This window comes from Mustela putorius, unplaced genomic scaffold (genome assembly GCF_011764305.1).
Source record: "Mustela putorius furo isolate JIRA1106 unplaced genomic scaffold, ASM1176430v1.1 tig00537248_pilon_pilon_pilon, whole genome shotgun sequence".
NCBI lineage: Eukaryota > Metazoa > Chordata > Mammalia > Carnivora > Mustelidae > Mustela > Mustela putorius.
In genome coordinates this window covers 7,465,152-7,479,548 of record NW_025422387.1, presented here as the reverse complement: position 1 = coordinate 7,479,548, position 14,397 = coordinate 7,465,152, and the positions used below count along the sequence as shown (strand labels likewise).

The following is a 14,397-nucleotide window of genomic DNA, read 5'->3' as shown; positions in this document are numbered from 1 at the left end:
TTTATTTAACCTTACAGAATTTCTTTATGCAAATACAGTTAAAGACAAACTTACGTGTTCTTATTTTCCTCCATTTTTTAAAATTAAAAAGCCTACGAAGCATACATGTTCTGTACTTCAAAAGCAAGAGCTCTCAATTGAGATAAGCCTTAAGAGGCTCATGAACAGACTGCCCAAAGATTTCTACATCTTAAGTGTATCCATCCTGATTTTTACCAGACTTTCAAGGCCATCTATCTGGCCAAAACAAGGTTAAGAACCATTCTTCTTCTTTTCTTTTTTTTTTTTTTAAAGATTTTATTTATTTATTTGACAGAGATCACAAGTAGGCAGAGAGGCAGGCAGAGAGAGGGGAAGGGAAGCAGGCTCCCTGCTAAGCAGAGAGCCCGATGCAGGGCTTGATCCCAGGACCCTGGGATCATGACCGAGCCGAAGGCAGGAGCCCTAACCCACTGAATCACCCAGGCGCCCCAAGAACCATTCTTCTTGATGAATTTGCAGATTACACCGACTGTTTGACTCTATAACAAATCATGGACTACAGTAAAAGATAAGGCTAGAAAATACACCGTATATAGAAAAATGCATCTGAATTAATGTTTAATGAATTTAATGCAATTTTATGCTTAAATCCTTTCACATACTGAAATGTTGGGAAGAGAAAATATTAGATTAATTCATTATGAGGCTATCAAATTAAGTACTTACTGGTTCATATTAGAACTTAAGGATAGAATTTTATTTTCATGGGTCTATTATATCAAATGTAAGTGAGGAAATTATTAATAATTGTCATAACTTGGGTCTATGGATAATTTGAATGGTAGAAACACTTTGTAGAGAATGGTCCTTTTACCAAAATAAACAACTTCCTGACCAGCCAAGGGCTTGTTCTGGGTTTTTTCCCTTGGGAGAAAACTGAATCCTACCCTAAACAATAGAAGTACTAAAGGAATCTTTGTTAGAGGAGGAAGTATGGGCGAAATTAGACAGAGAACTCAGAAGGCAAGGGTATATTTAGAAAACTGTGAAAACTGATATTGTATTCAAAACATGTGAGCTCATACTTTTATATTCATTCTCTGCACATTCACTGACATGATGTTGCCGCATAAAAATCCAACAGTTATTAGGCGAAGTGACTTTTGACAGTTTAGCATTCAAAGGGTCTAGGATGTTTTATTATGGGATAAACTAATACCTGTTACCATGTTAATATGACGTCTATTAAAACATCCTGGAAAAATGTTATGCTCACAAAGTTGCTAATTTCCCAATCATTGCCCCTTTTGGGTTTCCTACCTGTGGGGAAATGTATGCCCCTGAATGAAGAATATGTTGAGGATTTGGAGTTTTAAGTGGAGCTGTTTAGAAGCACAGGCGTTCAAAACAAGTATCCGACAGATTAGGGTTCGCTTTTCTCATTTTTCTAATCTAAACCATCTAAAGGCAATTTTACGTCTATTTGGGCAGTTCTATTTTATACCCTGACAGCTTCTTAGGTGAAGCATTCCAATTGACTTTCTGCTGCCATTATCAGTCCTGACTAGAGTAATAGGTAGGAAATCCTTAAATATCCATTTTCAGATCTGCCAGCGACAAAGAGAGATTGGCGTGCATTTTATACCTCTTGGTTAGAAAGAATAACTTAGTTTGTCACTGACCCTAAATGTATATGTTATATATTTAATATAAATTATATATGTTATAAATATATAACGTATGTAAGGGGTTCATAAATCATGCAGATGTAAAATTATCCGGTGTAGATACCGTGAAAGGTTTTATTCTTATTAATTAGTTATAGATTGAAATTTCAGGCTGATTTCATGTTCAGAGCTGTTTGTAATGAACGTAATAAGCCAAACCTGTTAAGAATTTGTTCTGTATAAAATGAAAAGATATCTGTTGGAGTGCATTTTCTGGGAAGCACAAACAGCAGGATTCTTCTTTCATTCTGAGATCTAGTCCATGCGAGGATTCATTCTTTTGAGCGAAATTTTGAGACATAAAAGCATATTGGGTATTGGGAACACCTTTTAGAAATGTTCAGCTTGGGGCGCCTGTGTGGCTCAGTGGGTTAAAGCCTCTGTCTTCGGCTCAGGTCATGATCCCAGTGTCCTGGGATTTAGTCCTTCATCAGGCTCTCTGCTCAGCAGGGAGCCTGCTCCCCCCCCCCCCGCCTGCCTCTCCACCTACTTGTGATATCTCTCTCTGTCAAATAAATAAATAAAATCATAAAAAAAAAAAAGTGTTCCGCTCATGGAATAGGGAGCTTGGGGCCAGGAGACTGGGCCAGAAGATCATTATTTCTCCTTAGATTACCACTTGTTGCTGTAGTTTCCAAATTTGGGCATATTCTTGTTTGGATATGGAGCCCCTTCATCATACTGTAATATGTTTTGGCAATCAAATTAATCTGGTGTCAAACACTTAACACTGTTTCCATTCCTTTCCCCAGCAAATACTAGCTGTGGCCTGCCTCTGAAAATGCTTCGGAAAACGCCCATCTATACCTGTGGTACATACTTGGTGATGCTGGTCCCGCCCCCGGGGGGGTCAGGCAGCTCTGCCACCCGTTCTCTTTTTGGGGGAACAAGTGGTTTGTCGTCTCTAAAAAGTAAGTGTGTCTTGGGGCGCCTGGGTGGCTCAGTGGGTTAAGCCGCTGCCTTCGGCTCAGGTCATGATCTCAGGGTCCTGGGATCGAGTCCCACATGGGGCTCTCTGCTCGGCAGGGAGCCTGCTTCCCTCCCTCTCTCTCTCTGCCTGCCTCTCCATCTACTTGTGATTTCTCTCTGTCAAATAAATAAATAAAATCTTTAAGAAAAAAAAAAAAAAAAAAAGTAAGTGTGTCTTATTTGTGGCACTTTGCCCAATTTATCTCTAACTTTGCAATTTAAGGCTCTCCTATTAATGATGTTAAACTTCCTCTGTTGTTTGCAGTGGCTCGTTGAAAACAACAAAACTTAGTGATATAGTTATGGGTTAGGGGGAATTAAAACTATAATTTTTGTGGATGATACAATAGTACATTTCTGAAAGCCATCATCCTGTGTGTTCAGGACAATTTTAGGAAATACTCTTTTGCCATATTTGCAGATGACACAGCAAGAGCTTGACCCACTATGAATAGAATTCCAAAGCTGTTAAATAAAGTATGTGAGGCTACACCTGGGTGGCTCAGTGGTTAAGCATCTGCCTTCCACTCAGGTCATGATTCCAGGGTCCTGGGGTCGAGCCCTGCATCGGGCTCCCTGCTCAGCAGGAAGCCTGCTTCACCCTCTCCCACTCCCCCTGCTTGTGTTCCCTCTCTTGGTGTATCTCTCTCTGTCAAATAAATAAAATCTTTGAAAATAAATAAATAATAAAGTATGTAAAATGCCTTCATTTTAGGACACATAAACAAAATGTGAAGCAAAAAAAGGTCCAATTCAGAAAGAACTGTTAAGTTTACCCCTCCAAGCCTCAGTTTTCCCGCCTGCAAAGATAAAAGAAAAGTAGTGTCTCACACTATTGTTTGGGGATCATATGCAATAAAGTTATGTGAGAGTATCTCTAAGAAATAACAAAAACCCAAATGTTCCTTTCACATATGGTAACACTTTGTGTTTTTACTTGAAATTTATTTAGACACATAAAATTAAAATGTTTTTAAAATCTGTTTTTCATTCTCAATTTTTTCACATTCTGTCCTCTCAAAATGATTTGTAGTTATACCATTAAAGGATCATATTTCACATATAGACTTCCAAAAAAGCATTTCGTACTGTCAGCCTGATGATACAAATTTGACCTCAGCAGTTTGTACAATATCATGTGTCTAATATCAGCCTTTAGGCCACTTCAAGTACATTCAACACATTGCATGTGTTTGAGATTTAGATACAGATATGCATAACAACTGGACGCTCTTTTGCCTTTAGAAGCAGATTGGTTGGACTTTTTCTCAACAGCTTGTTTTCTCTAACAGTTCATGTAACCAGTATGTCCCTTTAGCCCTTGAATAAATGATGTAAATTTACTATTAGTCTCTTTTTTTAATACTAGCTTCACTGAGATACAACTTACCGTAAAATCCATACCTTCCAAGTGTACAATTCAGTGGTTTTAGTGTATTCAGAGTTGTGCAGCCATCACCACTGTCTACTTCTAGAACATTTTCCATCACTTCAAAAAGAAACCTCTCACCCATACCCATCAGCGGCCACTACCCTTCTTACTCCCCTCACCCGACCCCTGGCATCCACTGATCTGCTTCTGTCTGTAGGGGTTTATCCCTGGACTTCTCATATTTATGGGAATATATATGTGCTTTTGTGACTGGCTTTTTTTACGTTTTTAAGGTTCATCCATTTGGTAGCAGGAATCATTACTTCATTCCTTTTTATGGCTGAATTATGTTCCATTGCATGGATATACCCCATTTTGTTGATATTTGGGTTGTTTCTGCTTTCTGGCTATTTTGAGTAATATTGCTCTGAACATTCATGGACAAGTCTCTGTGGAGGCTCGTGTTCACTTATGTGTAAACGTAGAAATAAAATTCTGGTCATACAGTAGCTATATGTTTAGCCTTTGGAAGGACTGCCAAATTGTTTTCCAAAGTGGCTGCTCCATTTTATATTCTTATCAGCAACATAAAAGGGTTCCAATTTCTCCACATCCTCAGTGACCTTTATTTTCTACTTTTTAAAGTTATAGCCATCCTAGTGGGTATGCAGTAGTATTTCATTGTGGTTTTGATTTGCATTTCCCTAATGACAAATGATGTTGAACATCTCTTCTTGTGTTTATTGGCCATTTGTATGTCTCCTTTGGAGAAATCTCTATTCAAATCCTTTGTCCATTTTTAAATTGGGTTATTTGTCTGTTTATTTACCATTAGTCTTATTAAGCTCTTTTTAGCCTCAATTTGTCACTCCGTTGAAATTGGCCCCATTCGATTAAAGCAGGCCTTCACGCCATTTTTTCATGGGGCTATAGCTTACATAGTGATTCTGTTTTAGGCCAACAAATCAATAAATGCTTAATTTTCTTCTGTGTCCTGTTCACATTGGTCGCTGTGGAGGCTACTCAGTAAGTGGAAGCCGTGGTGCTTGGTCTGGTTGAGAGAAATAAGTGGAGAGTAATATACAGTCCTGTATCAGCGCCTGAACCGTGTGGGGCAGATGAAGTGCTGCAGAATCTGAGAGAAGGGGTTATTGCGGAGGGGTGGGTAGGAAGGAGACACAGCCTGAGGTCTTGAGTTTAAGTCATGAAAAGCAGGTATTGTGCATTTAAGTGGCCAAGTTGGGGAAAGACGTATGCATGGCAAACACAGTGAAAAAGAGATTTGGGAAGATAGTTTGTTGTGCAGGTTTGCACAGTGGAAAGTAGAAAAGAAAGTATAATTTTTGTTTTTTTAAAAGATATTATTATTATTATTATTATTTTTAACATTTTATTTATTTATTTGACAGAGGGAGAGATCACAAGTAGGCAGAGAGGCAGGCAGAGAGAGAGGAGGAAGCAGGCTCCCTGCGGAGCAGAGAGCCCCATTTGGGGCTCGATCCCAGGATGCTGGGATTGTGACCTGAGCCAAAGGCAGAGGCTTTAACCCACTGAGCCACCCAGGCACCCCTGAAAGATTTTGTTTTATGTATTTGTCAGAAAGAGCACAAGCAGGGTTAGCAGGAGGCAGAGGGAGAAGCACACTTCCACTGAGCAAGGAGCATGACGTGGGACTTGATCCCAGGACTCTGGGATCAAGACCTGAGCCGAAGGCAGAGGCTTAACCAACTGAGCCACCCAGGTGTCCTGAAAGTACAGTTTCTTTTTCTTTTTTCTTTGTTTTATTTTTTAAGATTTTATTTATTTCTTGGACAGGGACACAGCGAGAGAGGGAACACAAGCAGGGGGAGTGGGAGAGGGAGAAACAGGCTCCCCGCCAAGCAGGGAGCCTGATGTGTGGCTCGATCCCAGGACCCTGGGATCATGACCTAAGCCAAAGGCAGATGCTCAACTGAGCTACCCAGGTGCCCCCCAAAAGAACATTTTAGATGATAGCTTGGATCAGGCATGATGAGGATCTGAATTACAAGGGGGATGGGAATAAGAAAAAGGAACTTGAGAGATAGTGCTAGAATTTTATGTTAAAAGTGAGGAAGAAATAACAATAGTACGTTTGTGCTGGTGCAGGTCCTATAGAAATGTTTTAATTCATTTAATCTTCACAATAGCTATGTAGGGTAGGTACTTTTATTAGCTTCACTGTATACATGAGGAAACAGAGGTTCGTACATTTTCTGGGTCACACAGAAGAGGTCGACCTGGAATTCAAACCCAGAAGCCTAGAGCCCAGGTTTGACATCACTGACCTATCCTGTGTTAAGGGAAAAGGCCAAAGTGTCTCCAAGTTTTAGAGTTCATGCTTGGAGGGACAGCAACCTAGCTATGTTTGAGTTATGTTTGAGTTAGCTATGCTCAACCTTCATTGAGCAGCAACTATATATAAGGTGTTTCTCATAAATGGTATTACCTAGTGATGTTAGTGATCATGATTTCTCTTGCAATGAGTCTTGGTAATCTATATTGAAAATCTATGCAAAAGGTGCCACTTTATTTTTTTAAAAGATTTTATTTGAGAGAGCAATTGAGCACAGGGGGAGGGGCAGAGGGAGAGAGAATCTCAAGCAGACCGCTCACCGAGTGCAGAGCCCAGTGTAGGGTTTAGTCTCACATCCCTGAGATCATGACCTGAGCCGAAATCAAGAGTCGGGCGCTTAACTGACTGAGCCACTCAGGCGCCCAACAAAAAGTTGCCATTTTTAAAACATTTTGAAAAATAAGGCTCACTATTTAATAGGGCATTTGTGATGGGTTGTTTGTGTGTGAGTGTTTAAGATTTATTTGAGAGAGCACACAGGCGGGCAGGGGGGAAAGGGCAGAGGGAGCAGAGCTCCCTGCTGAGAGGTGGGGCCAGACACAGGGCTTGATCCCACAACCGAAGTAGGGTACTTAACTGACTGAAGACCCTTTTTTGTGGTCTTACATTTGTGTTCTGTCTCCTCATTGTTACCACCAACAGATGACAAAAAAGGTGTGAATTTTATGAAGGTCTTAAGAGCCTTAAGTTTAAACTTTGAAAAGTAGACTGTCATCGTAAGGCTTATTAAACAGCTTAATATTTGTTTCCAAAGTCCTTGCCTCTAGCTTGGTGTATAATATTTCGGATGGTCAGTTCACAAGTCGTGCCGATCTCATAGATGCTGCTGGAAGCTCACTGGGGCGTGGTGCTCTTGTACCAGGATTGGGTAAGAAATGCCCACTTTTCCTTAGAAAATTCAATTTAAATTTAATTCAATTTAAGCAATTTCTCTCCAAAAATCTTGCCAATTCCTTTTCCTTGTAAGAAAGAATTTTTTGATGCTGCTATTTAAGGATCAACATAAGAAACGGCTGTAGGTGACATTTCTCTGCATAAATTGCTATCGAGGATAGTGTCTTTCAGGTTGTATGATGATGCCCCTAACAAATTCTTCTCACAGCTCATGCTGTGAAGAGGTTTATTTCATTGCCCATGAGGCATTGGTGTGCTTCTTACTGTTAGGAAATGAACATTATGTACTATACTAGTTTTTCCCTTTGCCTTGGCTCCTGGGAAGCTCAGATTTAAATCTTGGGCTCAGTTACTAAGGCTTCTACTATGTGTTAATGATCATTAGTTCTGTTAATACCTGGGTTTTGGTTTAAACCACTTAAATCCTTTAAGGAATTAAAAGGATCACAAGTCAGTTACTAAGAACTGTGTATTCCACGAGTTCCATTCTGTTCCATTCTTATGAAGGAGTTAAGCAAAGTAGAGATGGAGTCCTGCCTTCTTGCTAAATCCCAACCTAATGCTTTGCCAGAAAAATATGCGGGACTCGGGATGCGGACTGTCAGCAGTAGAGAGAGTCGCCCTTCCGTTCTTTAGCAGTGCTTTGGAGAAATATGTATACGGGCCGAGGATGGTGTGGCAATTGAGTTAAGTGTGCTTTTTCCGCAGGTGCCTGTTACGATACAGTGAACAACATGCTGTGGACGTGCTCGAATGATTATATTGATCAATGGTGCAATCCAGGGAACCAGGCCTTCCATTACGTCTGTCAGAGACTTGGAGTCAGCCACATCATCACTGAGCCCAAAGGTGAGGCACCCTCGTAGTCTCAGAGGAACAATTTTTCCCTCATGAAATAGAGAGCTCAAGAGTGTTAGGAAGTGGTAACAGCCCAGGCGACAACATGTGTCAACAGCTTTCCCTCTTTGAATGTGAAACCTGCATCTTTGTTGCCTGTTTTTTGTTTTTTGTTTTTTTAAGATTTATTTATTTGAGGGAGAAAGCATGAGCAGGGGGAGGGGCAGAGGGAGAAGCAGACTCCCCACTGAGTAGGGAGCTTGATGTGGGGCTCGATCCCAGGACCCTGGCTGGGATCATGACCTGAGTTGAAGGCAGACGCTTAACCAACTGAGCCACCCAGGCACCCTGCTGGATTGTTTTATGATTAAATAAATAAATATGTAAATAAATAGAGAAAACTGTTATGTCACTCTAAAATTGCCAGAACTTTGGTGCAAAAGTTGATTCTTTATTTGTACTGGCCATGGGATTGTTGGCCATTTTAATGTTTTGCATTGATAACCTGTTTATATACAGATTTATAATTAGAAGTTTCTATAAAAGGATGTATGTATTTCTTAATATTAAGTTACTATTAACTTAAAATCTCCTGGCTTCAAGGTCAGCTATAGTGGTTTAGAGGAGCAAATCCTCTCCCCATAAAGCAATGATAAAATGGACATGATTACCAAAAACAACTATTTCTAGCCTCTGGAAACTAACCAAGGGCATGCACCAAAATGAGAAGTGAATATTCTTAAAAACCACTGAACTTTGGGTAAAAACAGTGGAAGTCTGTGGTACTCTCAGCTGGGGATGCCCCTATCTCCCACCTTAACCTTGGTCAGTGCAATAATCCCACCAGCGTGGGGCAGATCGTGTAAACCATCGGCTTTGCTTCCAGAGGGGGCTAACCTGATCTGGAGCAATACATGGAAAAAACTCCAGCCCAGCAACAGTGTCAGTAACAGTACCAGTCTGAGTGGCAAACCAACAGAGAAGACTGGTGGCTTAGCTCGCCTGCAACTATGGTTGGGATTAGGGTGAGCAGAGAACCGGCCGACTAGCCGGAGAGTCACTCACGAGCTCTGGGTAGTGATTCCTGGGAAGTCAGGCTTTAAAAAAAAAAGCACACAGATGAAAGAAAGTAGCAAAGTAGAAACAATAACTGAAAAAAACCCAAACCAAACAGAAGTCAGTAGCTACACACTGTAGGTGAAACTCCGATGTTGGATTTAGCAGATGAAAACTAAAGCAGCCTTTATATATGTATTGAAACATCTAAAGGAAGCCCTGTTGAAAAGATACAAGTATGATGACTATGACATTTAAAAAAAAATTTTTTTTTTCAACAAATAAATTTTTGAAAAAAGATCCAGTTGGAAATTCTGGATTTGAAAAGGTCAGGGATTGTAAAGAGTAGCTCAGCAGCAGATTTGAGATGGTGGGAGAAAAAAGATCTGCGACATGGACATAGCTAGATAGAGTCATCCTGTTTGAAGAGCGAGAAAGAACACTCTTGGGGAGTACTGGTCACTATTTTGTAGAATGGCCTTCCGTTTGGGTTCATCTGATGTTTTCTCTCTCTCTCTTCTCTTTTTTTTTTTTTTTAGATTTTGAGAGGGAAAGAGAGCATGAGGGAGGGGGAGGAGCAGAGGGAGAAACAGACCCTCCACTGAGGAGGGAGCCCAATTCGGAGCTCAGTCCCAGGACCCCAGGACCATGACCTGAGCCAAAGGCAGACAGACGCTTAACCAACTAAGTCAGCCAGGCACCCCTGATGTTTTCTCATTTTGAACTGAGTCTTTAGATTTTAGGAAGGAATACCGCAGAAGCAAAGTGCTTTTTTCATTACATCCTATCACAGGGTACTTGATACCAACATGATTTATTGAAATTGATCACTTCGGGGGCTCCTGGGTGACTCAGTTGGTTAAGCCACTGCCTTTGGCGCAGGTCTTGATCCTAGAGTCCTGGGATCGAGTCCCACATCAGGCTCCCTGCTCTGCGTGGAGCCTGCTTCTCCCCCTCCCTCTGCCTCCCCACCTGCTTGTGCTCTTCCTGCCAAATAAATAAGATCTTTAAAAAAAAAAAAAATCGATCACTTGGTTTGGGGTACCTGGCTGACTCAGTCGGTGGAGCATGCAACTCTTGGCATTGGGGTTGTGAGTTTGAGCCCCACTTTGGTGTAGAGATTACTTAAAAATAAGATCTTAGGGGTGCCTGGGTGGCTCAGTTATTAAGCCTCTGCCTTTGGCTCAGGTCATGATCTCAGGGTCCTGGGATCAAGCCCTGCATCGGGCTCCCTGCTCAGCTGGAAGCCTGTTTCTTCCTCTCCCACTGCCCCTGCTTATCTTCCCTCTCTCGCTGTGTCTCTGTCAAATAAATAAATAAAATCTTTAAAAATATAAATAAATAAAAATAAAATCTTTAAAAAAAAATGATCACTTGGTTTAAATGTCAGCTTTCTTCACTGCAAATTTACTATTTTGCCCTTTCCAGCTAGAAGCCAGTCATTAAGCCCATGCTCATGCTTATGGGAAAGGGAATTAAGTTCCACCTCCAGGAAGGACAAGCATCAGAGAACTTGTGTACATATGTTAATCACCACAGTAATTAATGTTTTGAGGGAGGTGATACTTGGAGGCTATGTAGTTATAAGATTTTTTATTCCTGAGTTTGGTAATTTGTGTGTCTCTAGAAATTTGTGCATTTCAACTACGTTTTCCTATTTGTTGATGTAAAGTTGCTCATACTATTTCCTTACAATTTTTAAAGGGTCAGTGGTAACTTCTCTACTTAAATTCCTGATTTTGTTATATGTGCAGATTTACTAAAAATCGTTGAGTTGTGCACTTAGAATGGGTAGATTTTATCTTAAATTCTATCTTGATAAGGCTGTTGGGGGATAAAGAAACAGCAGGGGCGCCTGGGTGGCTCAGTCAGTGAGACGTCTGACTCTTGGTTTCAGCTCAGGTCATGCTCTTGGGTCCTGAGATTGAGTCCCATGTTGGGCTCTGCACTCAGCAGAGTGTCTGCTTGTCCTTCTCCCTCTGCTCCTTCCCCTACATGCTTTCTCTCTGTCTCTCTCTCATAAGTACGTAATCTTTTTCAAGAAAGGCAAAAAGAGGGAAAAAGTCAATGATATATTAGTGCCTCCCTAATTATTCTCTCTAAGCTTCTTGCTTAATCTCTAGACATATTCACCTTCACTCAGAGGCCTAATTAGACATCTTCAGCCTGTCGAAAACAAACTGTTCTCCCCCTTCTCCAAATCTATACCTGCTGAATTCCCTCCGTGCTAGTGTAGGGATCACAGTCCCTCCATATGCTTAAGCCACAAAGGTAGAGTTCTCTAGGATTCTCTTTCTCTCACAACTCACATCCAAGACAGCCAATCCTGTCTGCTCTGATCCTCAAGATCTATCCCCAGTCCAACCCTTTGCCACCACCTATGCTGCTACGACTGTCACCTTGGTGTCAGCGGCTTCAGCAGATGATCACGGTGGCCAAGCTCCCTGGTCTTCCTTCCTACTTCCTCCACGGTTGCACTCCTCTGGCCCCATACGCTTGTTTCTGCACAGTCTTCTGCAGTCTCCGTAGTCAGGTCTGTCCCTCCTCTGCTCAGACTCCTCCAGCGGCTTCCCATCTAACTCGGTATAAAAATCAAAGACCTCATTTATTTGGATATAGGTCCTAGAGGCTAGCTTTCAGAACGTCTTTGATGAGGATGAATAGTACTAATCTGATTTCTATTTTGAAAGCAAGGGCTTAAGACACAGAAGAGTGTGGAACCCAGCTTGGCCCTCCAGTCAACATATAATTGAAAAGTTCACTTTTGGCTGAGTTTACCTTCTCTTTGATTTTCTATGAGTTCCATGAGTCAAAGCTTCCAGGGCCCACAATCCTTTTGTAACTCAGGTTCCCCCCATGTAGGCCCACCTCTCCTAGATCACATGCTTTCCTGTTCCTTTGAGGTCATCATTTCAGCTGGTTTAAGGGGAAAAGCAGGTTTCGGGGTTTTGTTGTTTGGTTGGTTTTTTGAGGTTTTTTTGCATTTTGCCTATTTAAATTATTTTCACCTCTGTTCCCCGAATGCCCATGACCATCCATGGGGTGTTTATTATTATGTAAGAGGATGCCCATGAACCCTCAAGGTTGAACTGATGGCTCTCTAGGTTGCGGTGACTAAATGAGATAAAAATGGTGAGGTACTGTGGGTGGAGATATTTGTGGACCTGGGGGTGGGGATGCAGTGGGGGTGGTGTTCTATCATTAGAAAAGCCGTAGAAGATGGATTTGACTAGACTGGTTCCAGTATGGGCTCTGAATAGAGACAGCCTAAATGCAAATCCCACCTCTACACTTAGTAACTGTGTGACCTAAGGTGAGTTATTTAACCTCTCTGACATTAATTTACTCCACTACAAAACAGGGCTAAAATAGTCTACGTTTATAACAGAGTTGTAATGCATGTAAAGCATCTATCCAGCCCATTGTCCAGCCTATAGAAAGGGCTCTCGCAGCGGTTAGTTACTTATGCTCTTTAAAAATGGGAATTCCCTGGGTGCCTGGGTGGCCCAGTGGGCTAAGCCTCTGCCTTTGGCTTAGGTCATGGTCTCAGGGTCCTGGGATCGAGCCCTGCATCAGGCTCTCAACTCAGCGGGGAGCCTGCTTCCCCCTCTCTCTCTGCCTGCCTCTCTGCCTCCTTGTGATCTCTGTCAAATAAATAAAAAAGATCTTTAAAAAAAGATGGGGGGGGATATTCCCTAGTGTGTTCATTTTCACCCCAGCACCCTGTGGCAGGGAAAAGGATTCTCCAGAAGTGGTGGAAGAGATGGGAACCAAGAAACTCTGTACTAGTGTGCATGTACCTTTTGTAAACCAGAGTTCTGTTCCCTTGGGGGACCACCCATGGACATATCTTTCTTCACTGAGTTTCTTTTTTCATTTTTTAGAAGAGGCTATAACCACGAATGAGGTTATAAACCAATTACTGCACCACGTTGGTGCGATGTGCATACACCAACTCAATCTTCTTGCCACCAACCCCAATCTTCCAATCACAAGTGTCTTGGGCAAGCAGCATCCAATTGAAGCACACCATCTGAGCAGTATTTGTGACATTATGGAGAAGGCCATGGTCAACGGAGATACCTGTATCATACGCTGTATTCTTGTTGTCTTTCAGGTAAATGCACTGTTTGGACAGAAGTAAGATAATAGAGAAAAAGAAACCCAAAATTTGGTTTTCAGCCAGCTAATTTCCACCATAAGAAAAGTTTAATAATATTCCTGTCTTACATGTTAATCACATTCTGATCCTGTAATTAGAAATGTAATCATATGCATTGCATTACGGTTAACGCAGGACTGGTGTAGGTAGCTCATTGCAATTAATATGTAGAAAATATTTACTCTAATTATAACATTACACAATAGAGGAGATTGTGATTAAAAATCCACCTGGATATCTGTTCATAAGAATATCTACTATGTGCTTTTCTCATTGGGTTAATTTTATCCCTAGTAGAATTAACATTTTTAGATCTACCCCTTATGTTTCTGTAGGTGGTATTTAAATTTTTCTTCAGCCCACAAACCGAAAGGAATCGCGACATCATTCGACGGTCTGGACTGCTGCTTTGGCAGTTGCTGATGGCACCAAAAGACCAAATTTGCCCTGAAATTCAGAAGGAAGTATGTCTTGCCATCAGGTAATCGGCAAATGATTTTCTTCCTGGTTTTTGCGGACTGCTTCTCCTGTGCTGCATTGTCATCTTTCTGTAATTCGGTGGCATAGAAGTCGCTTACCCCGTCCCACAGTCAGGACCTCGTGCATAGGGAATAATTTAACTCAAGAGGGCTTGTGGCCCCACTCCCAGAGGCTCCAAGCCATGTGTGTAACTGCATTCCTCATCTTGCCTTTAGAATTTTGAAAGGGAAAAAAAAAGCAAAGCCATTGAGAGGATATTTGGATGGTTTGCAAGTAGATGTTCCTGTCATTTGGGGAGGGTGTGTGGCAAGGTGGCAAAGGAGCAGATCCAGGCAGCCAAGAGACCTGGGTTCTAGTCTTTCCATTGCCACGTACTAGCTCAGCTCAAGGCTTCCATTTCCTCAGCTGTAAAGTGGGCATAAAAATAGCACTGAATTTAAGGATTTGTGAGATTTTAATAAGGTAAAGCCTGATGCAAAGTGCTCAGCAATGTTAGCGTTTTAAATTCTATTTAAAACCTTGTTAGAGAAGATGGCAGAATTTG

General features: G+C 41.5%; 1 protein-coding gene across 8 annotated transcripts in view; it reads left to right on the top strand.

Annotated features, from left to right (window-relative positions):
* Window positions 1-14,397, top strand: part of HECTD4 (HECT domain E3 ubiquitin protein ligase 4) — a 184,844-nt gene that overhangs the window by 81,515 nt on the left and 88,932 nt on the right. For all 8 annotated transcript variants that reach the window (XM_045073665.1, XM_045073662.1, XM_045073660.1 and 5 more), the window contains exons 9-13: window positions 2,462-2,620; window positions 7,179-7,292; window positions 8,027-8,167; window positions 13,096-13,328; window positions 13,709-13,854. In XM_045073665.1, the coding sequence (XP_044929600.1) occupies window positions 2,462-2,620; window positions 7,179-7,292; window positions 8,027-8,167; window positions 13,096-13,328; window positions 13,709-13,854 (793 nt within the window). The remainder of the gene's footprint in view (window positions 1-2,461; window positions 2,621-7,178; window positions 7,293-8,026; window positions 8,168-13,095; window positions 13,329-13,708; window positions 13,855-14,397) is intronic.